The sequence below is a fragment of the Chaetomium fimeti genome, assembly GCF_033439085.1.
Source record: "Chaetomium fimeti strain CBS 168.71 chromosome Unknown B0H64scaffold_3, whole genome shotgun sequence".
Taxonomy (NCBI): domain Eukaryota; kingdom Fungi; phylum Ascomycota; class Sordariomycetes; order Sordariales; family Chaetomiaceae; genus Chaetomium; species Chaetomium fimeti.
The window spans coordinates 2,435,878-2,448,724 of record NW_026944331.1 but is presented as its reverse complement, the minus strand read 5'-3'; the positions used below and the strand labels follow the sequence as shown (position 1 = coordinate 2,448,724).

The window sequence follows — 12,847 nt, the reverse complement described above, 5'->3', positions numbered from 1 at the left end:
GGACTGGGTACCAACTACCAACCCGCCCAGGATCTCGGCGTTTTCTCGCGATGCTCAGGCACTCACCTGCCATCCTTTGCCTGCAACCACCATGCAAGATTCAACCAGCCTGGAAGTAGATGGCCGAGTTGCTGACGGCCCAAAGCGGTTGCAAACTGCCAACTCAGCAACGCCGGGCGCCGGGCTGGGAAACGAACAACCTTACACGGCGCCTAAAGTGGCAATCTCCTGTTTCCCGAAACAACCATGCGCCGTCATCAAATAATTGTCCTTGGCCTCCCGCTCGAGCCTCTCCCCTCGGTTGTGTCTCGTCTCCTTTTGTCGAGGAGACGCCGGCAGGGTCTTTTGCTCAACAATGTGTACTTTCTGGTGTGTGGTTCAAGTTCAACGAAAGTCGCTCTCAGGCCACAGCCCCGCTGCGCTGGCCTTGCAGATCGCCCCGCCTTTGCCTGGGCAGGGGTCCCATTTTTTGCGGCCGGCATGCCTCCAGCCATCCAATCTGCGCCGTCCACGACCCAAAACCACAAGGACGGAACCCGCCTGCATCGTCGAGCCCCAGCATCATCCGGCATGCCAACTCAGCCGTCGCTCGCCAATCAACTCCCGCCACCATGCCTCGCTCTTCCCGCTCGCCTCTTGCCGGCAGGAGCCCGCCGCATCTCTGACAGTTTCCGCTGGCCTTGGTTCCAGGGACCATGCTTCTTTTGCCCCAGCCGAGGTCCCGAGCTGCCGCCATCGCCCATGTCTTCGTGTCAGCTCAGGGCAGAGGAAAATCAAAGAAGCCCCGGGAACATGGTCTGGTTCGATCGGTTCAGCTCGACAGGCGGAGGAGCGTGCCGTGTAACAGGACGAGAGTCAGTGGGAGCTGCTGATTCGCAACGGCCGAGATCTTGCAGGCGATCCCCCGCCGAGGCCCTGGTTGGAGGGTGGGTGGGTTGGATGCAGTCGGTGCGCCTCCTGGACTCGGCTCCGATGGCCAGCTTCTGAATCAGGCGGGCTGCCGCCTTCCATTGGCTGCCGGTTCCCGGCGCTCTCCCGTGCGCCGCCGGCGCCGGCGCCTATCATCGACTCCATATCTGTTCCCCCGCCCTTCTTCAAACGCCTCACCTATGGTGAGCGGACAGCAACGCTGCAAGGAAACCACTCGCAAAGATGTCCCCGACCCGGGATGCTGACGGACAACGCGTGGCCCCATGGGCGAGCGATGTGTCACCGTACTCGGTCGGTCGGAAAGGTTCAGCTCGTGCTGTGTAATCCACTAACACGCACATGACATGTAAACGCAGGAGGACTGGGTGAACAGAACATGACTGTCGTCGCACAAGGAGTTGTCACATTTTGGCTCACAGCCACCGTCGAGGCGGCCAGCTCACTGGATGCCGCTCCCCTCCGTCGGCCTTGCGCCGAGTTCGCCCACATCTCCCTCGCTGCTTGGAGTGTGTTTTGCGGGTCTGGCGGATGGATGCTTCCGCTTGTTGGAGTTGGCACTATGCAGGACCTCGTAATGAGGATGCATGCATTTGCAGAAACAAGAAGCCTTACGGGTGAGTCAAGAAATACGTATTTGCCATTTGTTGCTCTTAGTCGGCCTCAATTTTAGGGCAAACCCTAATCCATATGTGGGATATCCCCTTCTTCGCCCGTAGAAAGCATGTATGTACGTACATAATAATAACAAGCAACCCCTCCTCAAAGCAGCCGTCCCCGAACCCGGAGATCGGACGGCTGTCGTCCAATCCCAACCGCCCACCCCGCTCACCCTCCCGCTAGCTAATGCAAGTGATATCCGACGAGTTTCAACAGCGCGCGCGCGCGGAAACGATCGAGAAAACGACGCGGGAAGCAGCAAGTTTGTTGGTTCGGCCGCAGACATGGCCGCATGAGCCTGCCGCCCGCCACTTCCCCGTCCATTGACGGCCCCGTCCCCTTCACCCCATCTCTCACCCCAAAACCAGCACGACCATGGCAAGCACATGACTTCCCCGACCTGCACCGGATCACCCCGCCCGCATCCCCGGGTGCAGCCACCTCCCCCCCCCCCCCCCCCCCCCTTCCTCCTCGAACCCCGCCCGGAGTCTTCCCCGGCCGCTGAACGATGCACACACACACACACACACCTTGATTGCATTCACTCACCCCTGCCAAACCGCACATCAAAGTCCTTGAGCACGCTCATGATGCTCGCGGCCTCGACCTCGATGGGCGCCCGCGCGTCGCGGCCGCCCCCGCCGCGGCGCGCCCCCACCGGCCCCGGGCGCGGCACCGGCAGCGCCTTGAGCTTGGGCAGCCACGACCCGATGTCGTCGGCCGCCTCGTCAAAGTGCCGGTGGCTGGCCAGCGTCTTGTAGGCGTCGGCGCAGGAGAGGCTCAGGCCGAAGCTGTTGGTGTTGGCGCCGCTGGCGGCGGTGGTGGTGGTGGTGGTGGTTGGTCTTCGGGACAGTGCCATGGAGGGGAGGGGCGCGATGGCCGCCGGCTGGGGCTGTGGCTGTGGTTGTGGTTGTGGTGGTCCTGATTTGCAGCACCCGCCTGGGCCACCGTTTCCGCAGCATCCACCGCTGCCACCGGCGGGGTTGTTCTTCTCAAAGTTGGCTGCGAGCGAGCGGCAGAAGAGGCCTGATTTCGGGTCGGCGACGCATTGCGCGCAGGTGCCGGGGCCGTTGGGGCCGCAGCCTCCAGGCCGCGCGGTAGGTCTGGCGGTTTGTCTCTCTTGTAGTGAGCGCAGTCCCGGGAGCTTGATAGCCCCTGTCGCTGTGACTTCCATGGGCATGGGGACCACATCATTATCCGACGGGGGAGGGGTATGTGTTTGTGTGTGTTCGGCCGTCTCACCAGCAGGTGCTGGCAAAGAGGCGGGCGACATCATAGAGTCTGCACACACGCAGTATGTTCCGTCCTTGCAAAATCCGCAAGAGTCCCTGGGTTCTATCGAAGCCATGGGTTGGAGTTGTGACTGAGTCGGCGGGGGAAACATGGCCTGCGCCGGCTCTCTACTACCCTGTGAGGCAAAGACGGCCGTAAAGTCTGTCTCCATGACGATGCCAGCATCGGAACGCTGCCGCTTGTCTTCTGGTGATGTTGACGGCGGCGAGCTCGGAGGCAGTGGCCGCTTCAAGTCGGGGTTGGCCATCGATAACCCCAGAGATTCTTCCAAGCATTCGCATCTAGTACCCAAAGAACACCTACCGCAACCCATAGGGATATTTGCGGTTCCTAGGACTTCTTCCTCGCATGTGCAGGAACCAGTTGACTGGCAACCGCCGCAAGTGAGGCCGACTGACGGTGCTTCGTCTGGCGGTGAGACGATCTGAGAGATAGAGAATGGTTGGGCTTGCGGCCGTGGTTCGGCGACAGGAACTGGACGGGTTGTAACGTTTCTCGACGGTGCTGGTTGCAGTGGCCGCATGTTGTGAGATGGCCCGCCTCGTGCTTGCATCTGTCCCGTCACAGAAATATCGTTGCTTGCACCACCTGGTTGATCGTCCCAGCTACCAGTCATGCTCCCGCGACCTTGTCGTGATTTCTGTAGCATTGACTCCAGCCACTGGCACCTCGACTGAAGCGTCTGCGTTTCGGTTTCCAGATGGTTGATCCGGTCCTGCAACTCCCGGACTGTCTGCTCGTGGATAGCCCTTTCCTCCTCCATCTGTTCCTCCAGCTCCCCCACGCGAGCTGCTCTGCGTTCCCTGAATGCCCTCTGGGCGGCCCGATTTTGTGCCTTGCGCTTGGTTGGCGGGGTGTCGGTAGCAGGCTTGCGGCCAGGTTTCGGCCGAGGGGGTATGACCCACTCCTTGCTGGTCATGCACATGGCCTTGGGCTGTGACATTGAGGCTGGTGACGTGACAATCGATTTGGCCCTCCCGTTCATTCCCATCGAAGACGAAACCGAGGATGAAGTATTTGAAGTGCTAGGCCGGATTGCGATTGGAGGCGCTGTTGAGGATGAAGATGTGGGAGTGGAGACGTTTGATGGCGAAGCAGCCGAAGCGGGGCTGGACACGGCATTCGAGGAGCTGTGGTTAACTGCGGTTGTGATTGAGAGCGTTCTTAACGAGCCTGCATCCGCGTTTCCGGGAGCCAAACCCGGATTCGGTTCAGTGGTGATAGCCGCCATGCTTGCGGGTTGTCTCGTAAACCAACTGGGATTCGCCAGAAGGTGCAGCGGAGTATTTTAATGTCGCAAAGTTTTCCAAATCTGCCAGAATCGCCGCTCCGAACCTGTGATAGACACGAAAGCAAGCAATGAGGCTCTTCGGTCGGATATAAGCCAAAACCGGGTCTTGAATATCACTGGCGAGATGCTGATGGTGGCTGAATGGCCAGGTCTCGAGAGTCGAGAATGTCAACGACGTTGCACACGACACGGGCGTAGGAACCCCGCACTCTTGACGCTCGAAGCAGCGAACGTCTTTCCTTGTAGGGGAATTGAATTCGATAGTTCGACAGGATTTGAAGGTCGTTGTCCGGGCTTCCGGGAGTCGTTGAGAGAGCTGCAAAACCGATGGTATGACTGAATCGACACGTTGTGTAGCTGCGCTGATGGAATTGATGCGTCGTGGTCGTGTTTCCAAACTGAAGCGGAATGGAGAAAACTCCTCTTCTTGGTCTGACCGAGGACCGGCGACAAGGGAAGTTCCGGGTAGCAAGGCCGGAACCTGGGAGTGCCGCGAAAGCGCAAGCCAGCTGAGCGTTGTGATTCGGCAGCCGTTGGGATGGAGATGCTGATCGAACCACTGATTGATTGATAAGATAATTTTCACGCACTACTCCGAAAGCGGTTTGGCGCAGGTGAGGTCGACGGCCACCATGCACCCGCCGATGCATGCGTCAGGCCACTGCACTGCTCAGTCTTCCGAAGTCCCGGAGAATGGTCCGTTGGGCCAGGATGGAACAGGAAGAGATGCAGCCGGGGATCAAGCGATTTCGGGTACGGCCTGCGACGGTGAAGCACTGCCCGACCGCGAACCCGATACTACGGACTCACGAGAGGTCCAGAGCGATGTCGGAGGTCCTGGGATGACACTCCCTCAACCTGAGCAACTGAAGCTGCGCACGCACAGTACGTAACATTTATCGGAGCCCCGTCGATATCCGGCGGCGGTACGGATGCCACAGGGACGAGGCCGGAGACCAAGTTGGGGTCTGGGCGCGGAGGTGAATAATAAGTTCCAGTTTCCTCGAATCCAAGTTTTGACGCGGTGGATTGTAATTGAAGCGCTCTCTTGGATGCTTAGAACCGTCGATAAGGGATTTGGTAATTCACGCTTGCGCACATGGCTCCGGCTCGCCCGCCAATCCAGGTAAGCCGGGTGAGCCCGGGGGAATGAACCACTGGCCGCTTTTGGCTCACCCGCTCGCAAGTCCAACCGTCCCGCCTACAAGCAACCACATCCCATCCCACCCCTCCATCCCACCCCCATCCTACCTACATCCATCTTTGACAATAACCTGAAATTTGAACCCAACCAACCACCACTACGGCCATTACCACAACGCTAAGCACCCCAACTAGCCTACTCCCACCCTGCTTTCTGTCGCGTCACACAAATTCCTTACCGCCCATGTCTCAAGCTCGCCTGTTGCGGGACCTTCCCGAGGACGAACCATGGCCACCAGTTCCACCCGACGCCGATGTTAATGTGTTGGACACCGAAACGCCCGAACTCGTGGTAACTGCGAACTGCATGATCTACCGGATCACAGGGCAGCCCTCCAAGGTCTTCAAGTTCGGGGGTGAGTTTCGAGAATACCAGCTTCACAAGGCCGCCGGGGACTGCGCCATTCCAGTCTATGGGAAGGTGATCGGCAAACCGAAAATCGGGAATGGCAGCCTCTACTTCTACGGCTTTATAATAGATCTCGCCACTCCTATTTCAACACCTGGGACCGTGCCACCATCGCAACGCCGTAGCATCATGCACCAGATGATTCGTATTGTTGAGCGGCTACACACGAAACATATCATCCACGGTGATGTAAAGCTGGAAAACATGCTTCTCGATAACCAAGGTCGACTTCGGCTTTGTGACTTCTGCGAGGGGCGGTATATCGACGAGGACGAGCGCATCTGGGATGGAGCTTGGACCATGCATTTTGAGTCACCAAACAGGCTCCAAAGGGCCCAACAGTCTGAACGTAGCTTACCGCCACCTACGGTAGAAGATGATATGTATGGCCTTGGTCTGAGTGTCTGGCAGCTGTACACTGGGAAGATTCCGCATGGAGATGTTGTCGGTGATGATCTGGAGCTCAAGGAAAGACAGCGGCAGGGACAAACGGTCGACGTAGGTATAGTACAAGATCCGGAGGCCCGTGAGATCATCACAACCCTTCTTCGTAGAGGAGGGGCTCGTATTTAGCACAAAGTATAGCGGACTGTTGATGATTGCTGGTGTCGTGGCATTGGGTACAGGTAACTTTACACGGGAATACGCGTGAAAACGGTCGTAAATTACGCCCCCGGCAATGCGCACGCACCGCATATTGCCAAGCATCTTGCGTTCTCAAGCTCCAAACACAAGGGTCGAACGTTCGACGACGGACCGAGAACGAAGCACAACACAGCTACCACGCCAAAGCACGAGCGAGGCCAACGGCTCAATTCTCAAGTTGCCGTCATCTCAGCCACGCCATTACCAGAACAACCCAATCCGCTCCCACCAAACCAGAACACACCAACCATGGCGCACCTCGCCCCCCCTTCCCCCAACTCGCGACCAACATCCTCCTACTCCTACACGCCCTCACAAACGTACAACCTCCCCCACTCCACCCGCCCCTCCTCCCCCTCCGACTCCAGCGACAGCGACTCCTCCGACCTCCCGCTCCCTTTCCCCGCCGCCCTATCCCGCCAAGACTTCCTCACCCCCAACTTCGACGCGGCCGCCTACCTCTCGGCGCTGCACACGGGCGGGCCCGCGGCGCGGCACCAGACGCTCGAGGACCTGCGCGCCGAGCTGCGCGAGCGCAGCGCCGCCATCAGCGCCGAGCTGCTCGAGCTGGTCAACGCCAACTACACGGCCTTCCTGGGGCTTGGTGATGGGCTGAAAGGCGGGGAGGACCGGGTGGGGGATGTGCGTGTTGCGCTGCTGGGGTTTCGTCGCGCCGTCGAGGAGATCCAGGCCAGGGTGCGCGAGCGCAGGGTGGAGGTGGGGAGGGTGAATGGGGAGGTGGCGGGGGTTAAGAAGGCGGTTGAGGCCGGGAGGCGGATGTTGGAGTTGGATGAGCGGGTGGCGGGGTTGGAGAGAAGGTTGGCGGTTGGGAGTGGTGGGGAGGGAGGGAAGAAGGGGTTCCAAGGTGGGGGTGATGATGAGGATGAGGATTGGGGGGATGATTTCGACTCTGCGGGGAGTGATGGGGAGGAGGAAGATGAGGATGAGGAGGGCGAGTTCGTCAGCAGCAGCCCGGCAAAGTTGACGGCATTGGCGAAGGAGTACGTGCTTGCTGAGCAGATTGCGGAATCGATCGGTCGGGATCTACCGTTCGTGAGGAAAATGGAGGAGAGGATGCTCCGTTGCCGGAACACAATCCTGCTCGATCTGAGCACAGCATTAAGGGAAGCCCGCAAAGCCGGCCTGCAGGGTCAAGGGCGCACATTGAACTACTTGGGGATATACAGGATCTTAGACGCGCAAGACGACGCGGTCAAGGTCTTGAAGGGAAAATAGGAACCCGGCACCGCACTCCCAATTCGCTTTAGATACCCAGCCGCTCGGGGCGGTTTGCTTCATGAAATTATGGTACACAACATACATCTATGGTACAAAGGTTACATGGCGGACTGCAAGTCCTCCGGCTTCAGGGTCTCGTCGGCGGGGAGGAAGTCGCCGTTCAGGCTGAAGCCGGGCCCGTTGGTGGAGCTGAGAACAACCTCGTCAAGCGCCTTTGTGTAGCTATCGTCCACGTTGTTGATGTCCACCTGTAACAACTTCATAAGCGCCGTGACGTTATCGAACAGCATTTTGGGTGTGAAACCCAATTGGCCAACCGCCAGCCTCACCACGCCACTGCGCTCCCTGTATTCGTCCGCACCGATCAGCTCCTGCACCGTAGCCTTGAGGTCGGTCGTGATGGTCTTGGTCTTTTGGCTCGGCATCAAGCCCTTGGGGCCGAGGATCTTGCCAAGATTGGCCTTCTTCAGCGCGTCTTGGCTGTCGGCGTGGCAGATGAGCTTGTTGAATGGAATATTGCCTTGTCGGATACTCTCAAAGAGGCTATTTTCTCCCACGGCTACAGCACCGAGTTGTTGCGCCTCAATCATCAGAGGGCTGTCCTCGGGACAAATAACACCGATGCGTGTGTCGGTCTTGACAGGGAAAGGAAGACGGATTCGGTTCCGAACTACGGGGCCGCTCTTGTTTGTTTTAAGTTTGATCGATACCTCGTATTTGACGACAGCGGGCGGGCGGCCGACCTCGAAAGCGCGGATGTAGCTAAGCGTAAAGTTAGGAGGGGGACGTCGTGAGGGATGCTCCGGGGGGGTGGGGGGGCTTACCGCATAGCATCGCAAAGGGAAAACTGCTCCATCGGCGAGAGGTCGTATGATCGGAATGTCTTGTACGCCTTCTTCTTCTTTGGTGGGCGCTTGCGCATGCCGCCTCCGCCGGATGCATATCGAACCACGGGAACCGCCGTCGTGGGGAGCAGGAATTTGGGTATTGACGGGGTCGTTGTTGGCCTGGCAGGTGCTGTGAGGTTAAGCCTTGCCAACGAGGCAAGACACCGGTTTAGGGAAGCCATCTGCCGTGCCCCTAGCTGAACAATAGACTTGTCGTTGTGTCGCGAACTCGGGCCTCGAAGGTCGTTTCAATCAACAACTCTTCAGAAAAAAGTTGGGTCCAAGCTGCAGGTTTGAGGCCTCAATTCTTAGGCGGAACTCGGACAGGGGTTTACCGACCAGGGGTAATATTTCGACCGGGGTGGGCTTTCACCGCCCGACGAAACGGCACGCTACCCCGCCATGGATTGGGCGCTGCCCCTCTGCCCCTCTGCCCCTCCAAAAGTTTGCAGGCGTCAATAACAGGCGTTGAGTCAACGGCGAGATCAAACCACCCTGGCCAACGGTATCGTCCACCTCAACACACCACCGTCCAAACATAACCCCTCTCACACGACCACATAATGAAGGTAGACGAGCTCAAGCCGCTCGAGGCGCTTCTCACGGCCGATTTCCGCCAAATTGAGCCGCGGCTGCAGGAGCTCGACAAACACCTGATCCTCCGCACATACCTCGACGGCTACATCCTCGGGGATATCGACACCAAAATCTGGCTGGCTCTCCGTGGAAATCGTGCTGCTGTCTCATTCATCAAGCGGGGCAGCCTCGCCAATCTCGCCCGTTGGTTCCAGTTCATCGAAGAGAACCACCCCGAGATCCAGGCCGAGGTCAAGGCCAAGGATGCCGCCGCGAAGGCCAAGGTTGCTGCCGCTAGCAAGGCCGGCGCGAGTTATGCCTTGGCCTTGCAAAACTCCGAGAAGGGCGTCGTGACGCGATTCTTGCCGGAGCCCTCGTGAGCAACTAGAACGATCCTCGAGTGGAAGCGGATGAACTAACAGATACCTATCAGAGGATACCTGCACATTGGACACGCCAAGGCTGCCCTTCTCAGCGACTACTTCGCTCACCAAGCGTACAAGGGAACACTGCGCCTTCGTCTCGACGACACCAACCCATCTAAAGAGAAGCAAGAGTACCAAGATGCCATTATCGAAGATCTCGCGCTAATGGGCATCAAGCCCGACGCGCTATCTTACACGTCGGATTACTTCGACTACCTTTACGACATGTGCGTCCGCCTCATCAAGGAGGGCCATGCGTATGCCGATGATACCGACCAGGAGACGATGCGCGATGAGCGCTTCAAGGGTATCGCTTCGAAGCGGCGTGACCGGACCGTGGAGGAGAACCTGCGCATCTTTGAGGAGATGAAACAAGGCTCCGAGGAGGGTGTACAGAACTGCATGCGTGCCAAGCTGTCAGTCGATAACCCGAACAAAGCGATGAGAGACCCCGTCATCTACCGATGCAACATTGAGACGCCCCATCACCGCACCGGCACCAAGTGGAAGATGTACCCCATGTACGATTTTGCATGCCCTGTTGTCGACAGCCACGAGGGTGTGACGCACGCGCTGAGAGCCACCGAATACACCGACCGGAACCCCCAGTACCAATGGTTCTTGGATACGCTCAAACTCCGCCAAGTTTACATGTGGGACTTTGCGCGCATGAACTTCATCCGGACTTTCCTCTCCAAGCGTAAGCTTGCCAAACTGGTTGACACTGGGAAGGTTTGGGGCTGGGACGACCCACGTATGCCGACAATCCGTGGTGTTCGCAGGCGGGGTATGACTATTCCTGCTCTGCGCGACTTCATTCTCAAGCAGGGCCCTAGCCGGAACGTTGTCACCATGGACTGGACCAACTTCTGGGCCAGCAACAAGAAGGAGATCGATCCGATTGCCCCTCGCCACACCGCCATCCTGAAGAAGGACATCGTCAAGGTGACGGTGACAGGCGCCGAGGCCCCCGCGGAGCCCTTCTCGGCCGACAAGCCGAAGCACCCCAAGAACAAGGATGTTGGGACCAAGAAGGTCACCTTCGGCCCGGAGCTCCTCTTGGACCAGGTCGACGCCAAGAGCTTCAAGGACGGCGAGGAGATCACCCTCATGGCCTGGGGCAACGCGTTCGTCCGCCAAATCTCGGGCGGTGACCCCATCCCCAGCCTCACCTGCGAGCTGAACCTACAGGGCGACGTCAAGAAGACGGAGAAGAAGGTCACCTGGCTCGCCTCGCAGGGCCAGACGCTGGTGCCTGCCGAGCTGTGGGATTTTGACTACCTCATCACCAAGGACGTCCTGCAGGAGGAGGACAACCTGGACGAGTTCCTGACACCCGTCACCGAGACGATGGACGATGCGTGGTGTGACGGGGCCGCAGCGGTACTCAAGAAGGACGACATCATCCAGCTGGAGCGGCGCGGCTACTACCGTGTGGACAAGGGGCTGAACGACTGGAAGGACGGCGAGGAGGGGCCCAAGGGCAAGAGGCTTGTGCTGTTCTGCATCCCGACTGGAAAGACGGGGCCGAAATAGAGAGCTAGGGTACGGACTAGGCAGTTAAAAAGCAATGTACAAGCGGCGTGTAAGCACACTGGGCAGTTACTCGCGATGCTTTCGTGATCTACCTTGCTTCGGAGGCTGCTTCGACTGGTAGCACCGCCTAACGATGGACTGGCGCCTTATTTTTCGACAGCCGAGGCTTTTATCTCATGATTTGGTGCAAGATGTGTGAGCTACCCATTCCGAGTTGTCTGGGTGTTGGAGGAAACTGTATCCCATGTTGGTGTTGGTACGGTCGTCCGCCACATCACCGAGCGGTGGGACCGGTGCTACTCCTTGGAGGAGCAAGTCGTCTAGGGCCGTCACAAAATCTTCTATGCACTTGGCCATGGCCTTGCTACCACTCTCGACGTTGACCGTATGACCCTCATAGTGGCAATCGCCATGCTGCCAAAACATTCGTGCATCCGAGGGCATATTGCGGACCAGGTTGGCGATCTTGGTCTGTGTGCTGAACAACCAATACATTGGCTTCCATGATGCGTCTACCCGAGGGAATACCGCCACGTCCATATTTCGTTGTAGTGTTTCGCTCACACTAGCTGGATTTTCTATACCATATACAAATTGACTTGTATCTCTGGCCTGAACTCGCTCCTGTCACTCCCGATCAACAAAGTGGAAACGTTCTCTAAAAGTAAAGTAAAAATCGGAGAAAAGGCATTTTCTGTTAGGCCTATCTTTCCAAAAAAAAAAAAAAAAAAAAAAGGAAAGAAAAAAACATCTTTTCATCAGGTTTATCTTTCCAAAATGCCGTATCTCAGTTTTGTATCCAACACAATAAATGGTATCAGGTCCCCAACACTTATCGCTATCCCTTACAGCGAGGCCCACCTGTGTCGTTCTCGTCCATTCTTTTGGTTCAACAATGGCGGCTTGCTCACACAACACTCTGCTACGCTCCCCCAAGCTCCGAGGCGCCATCTCCTCGCCAGTCGATGGTCCTTCCACCGCTACCGAACACTTACCCTCGTGTTGGGACATTCTCGGGGCTTGACCACATCAATTTCACGAGTCCGATATCAGCTGGTGGAGGATGGGGAGAGACTTGACTATTATCGACTCAAGGGATGCCACTCGATACAAAATTGGTGATCTGTTCCACGACCGCTGCCACATGGTGCATAAACTCGGGCACGGCTCATTGTTTACTATCCGGCTCGCTAGGGGCGAACAGATGTCGAGATATATCGCGGTTAAAGTGTGTACTGCCGACGCGACGCAATAAGAGGCGGGCGTACTCTCTCACCTGGGGGAGATTGATCCCGTGGTTCAGGCAGAAGTTTGCGGGAGGAGTCTGGTTCCGATACTTCTCGACCGTTTCAGCATTTAGGGCCTGCAATGGCACCCATACTTGCTTGGTCACTGCCCCAGCAAGGTGTAGCCTCTCCGACAACAAGCAAGCATCAACCTGCGGATTCTTCCAGCTCAGCGTTCTCGATCTCTTGCCGCTCAACTCACCCTCGCGATTGCCTACCTACGTGCACGAGCAAGGGTTAGTTCACGGAGGTACCTAAGCATCACATCACCAACCTCCCAATTCACAGCGACGTTTTCGGGGTTTAGTCTCACCAACCATCGGCAGACCTCCATCTCGGCAACGCTCTTCTCCAACTACCCACCGGCCTCGACGGAATCACGGAAGGGGAAATCGACGACAAATACGGAGCACACTAACCTGCACCGGTGGGGGGCTGTGGGCGTGGGGGTTGGATCGGAGATTTGGAAG

The 12,847-nt window shown here is 57.8% G+C and overlaps 7 protein-coding genes across 7 annotated transcripts; 5 read left to right on the top strand and 2 right to left on the bottom strand.

The window, feature by feature from the left end:
• Nucleotides 1-20: 20 nt before the first annotated feature.
• On the top strand, nucleotides 21-1,045 carry B0H64DRAFT_123310 (uncharacterized protein). The gene has a single exon (XM_062797995.1). The coding sequence runs from the start codon at nucleotides 247-249 to the stop codon at nucleotides 985-987; it is 741 nt and encodes a 246-aa protein (XP_062660879.1). The 5' UTR covers nucleotides 21-246; the 3' UTR covers nucleotides 988-1,045.
• A 1,083-nt stretch (nucleotides 1,046-2,128) lies between these two features.
• On the bottom strand, nucleotides 2,129-4,111 carry B0H64DRAFT_319043 (uncharacterized protein; the record flags this gene model as incomplete). Its single annotated transcript, XM_062800415.1, has 1 exon — nucleotides 2,129-4,111. The coding sequence occupies one exon, from the start codon at nucleotides 4,109-4,111 to the stop codon at nucleotides 2,129-2,131; it is 1,983 nt and encodes a 660-aa protein (XP_062660878.1).
• Nucleotides 4,112-5,159: 1,048 nt separating this feature from the next.
• Nucleotides 5,160-6,473, top strand: B0H64DRAFT_123290 (kinase-like domain-containing protein). Its single transcript, XM_062797994.1, has 2 exons — nucleotides 5,160-5,297; nucleotides 5,359-6,473. The coding sequence occupies exon 2, from the start codon at nucleotides 5,559-5,561 to the stop codon at nucleotides 6,354-6,356; it is 798 nt and encodes a 265-aa protein (XP_062660877.1). The 5' UTR covers nucleotides 5,160-5,297; nucleotides 5,359-5,558; the 3' UTR covers nucleotides 6,357-6,473.
• An 808-nt stretch (nucleotides 6,474-7,281) lies between these two features.
• Nucleotides 7,282-8,852, bottom strand: B0H64DRAFT_392002 (ribosomal protein L1-like protein). The gene is made up of 2 exons (XM_062803512.1): nucleotides 8,492-8,852; nucleotides 7,282-8,429 (listed from the first exon to the last, which is right to left on the bottom strand). Exons 1-2 carry the CDS (start codon nucleotides 8,734-8,736, stop codon nucleotides 7,766-7,768), a joined length of 909 nt encoding a protein of 302 aa, XP_062660876.1. The 5' UTR covers nucleotides 8,737-8,852; the 3' UTR covers nucleotides 7,282-7,765.
• A 151-nt stretch (nucleotides 8,853-9,003) lies between these two features.
• B0H64DRAFT_431317 (tRNA synthetases class I, catalytic domain-containing protein) lies at nucleotides 9,004-11,515 on the top strand. The gene is made up of 2 exons (XM_062805963.1): nucleotides 9,004-9,506; nucleotides 9,564-11,515. Exons 1-2 carry the CDS (start codon nucleotides 9,118-9,120, stop codon nucleotides 11,089-11,091), a joined length of 1,917 nt encoding a protein of 638 aa, XP_062660875.1. The 5' UTR covers nucleotides 9,004-9,117; the 3' UTR covers nucleotides 11,092-11,515.
• A 355-nt stretch (nucleotides 11,516-11,870) lies between these two features.
• On the top strand, nucleotides 11,871-12,695 carry B0H64DRAFT_123262 (uncharacterized protein). The gene has a single exon (XM_062797993.1). It carries the CDS (start codon nucleotides 12,189-12,191, stop codon nucleotides 12,633-12,635), a length of 447 nt encoding a protein of 148 aa, XP_062660873.1. The 5' UTR covers nucleotides 11,871-12,188; the 3' UTR covers nucleotides 12,636-12,695.
• B0H64DRAFT_392000 (uncharacterized protein) lies at nucleotides 11,873-12,148 on the top strand. The gene has a single exon (XM_062803511.1). The coding sequence runs from the start codon at nucleotides 11,903-11,905 to the stop codon at nucleotides 12,113-12,115; it is 213 nt and encodes a 70-aa protein (XP_062660874.1). The 5' UTR covers nucleotides 11,873-11,902; the 3' UTR covers nucleotides 12,116-12,148.
• Nucleotides 12,696-12,847: the final 152 nt, after the last annotated feature.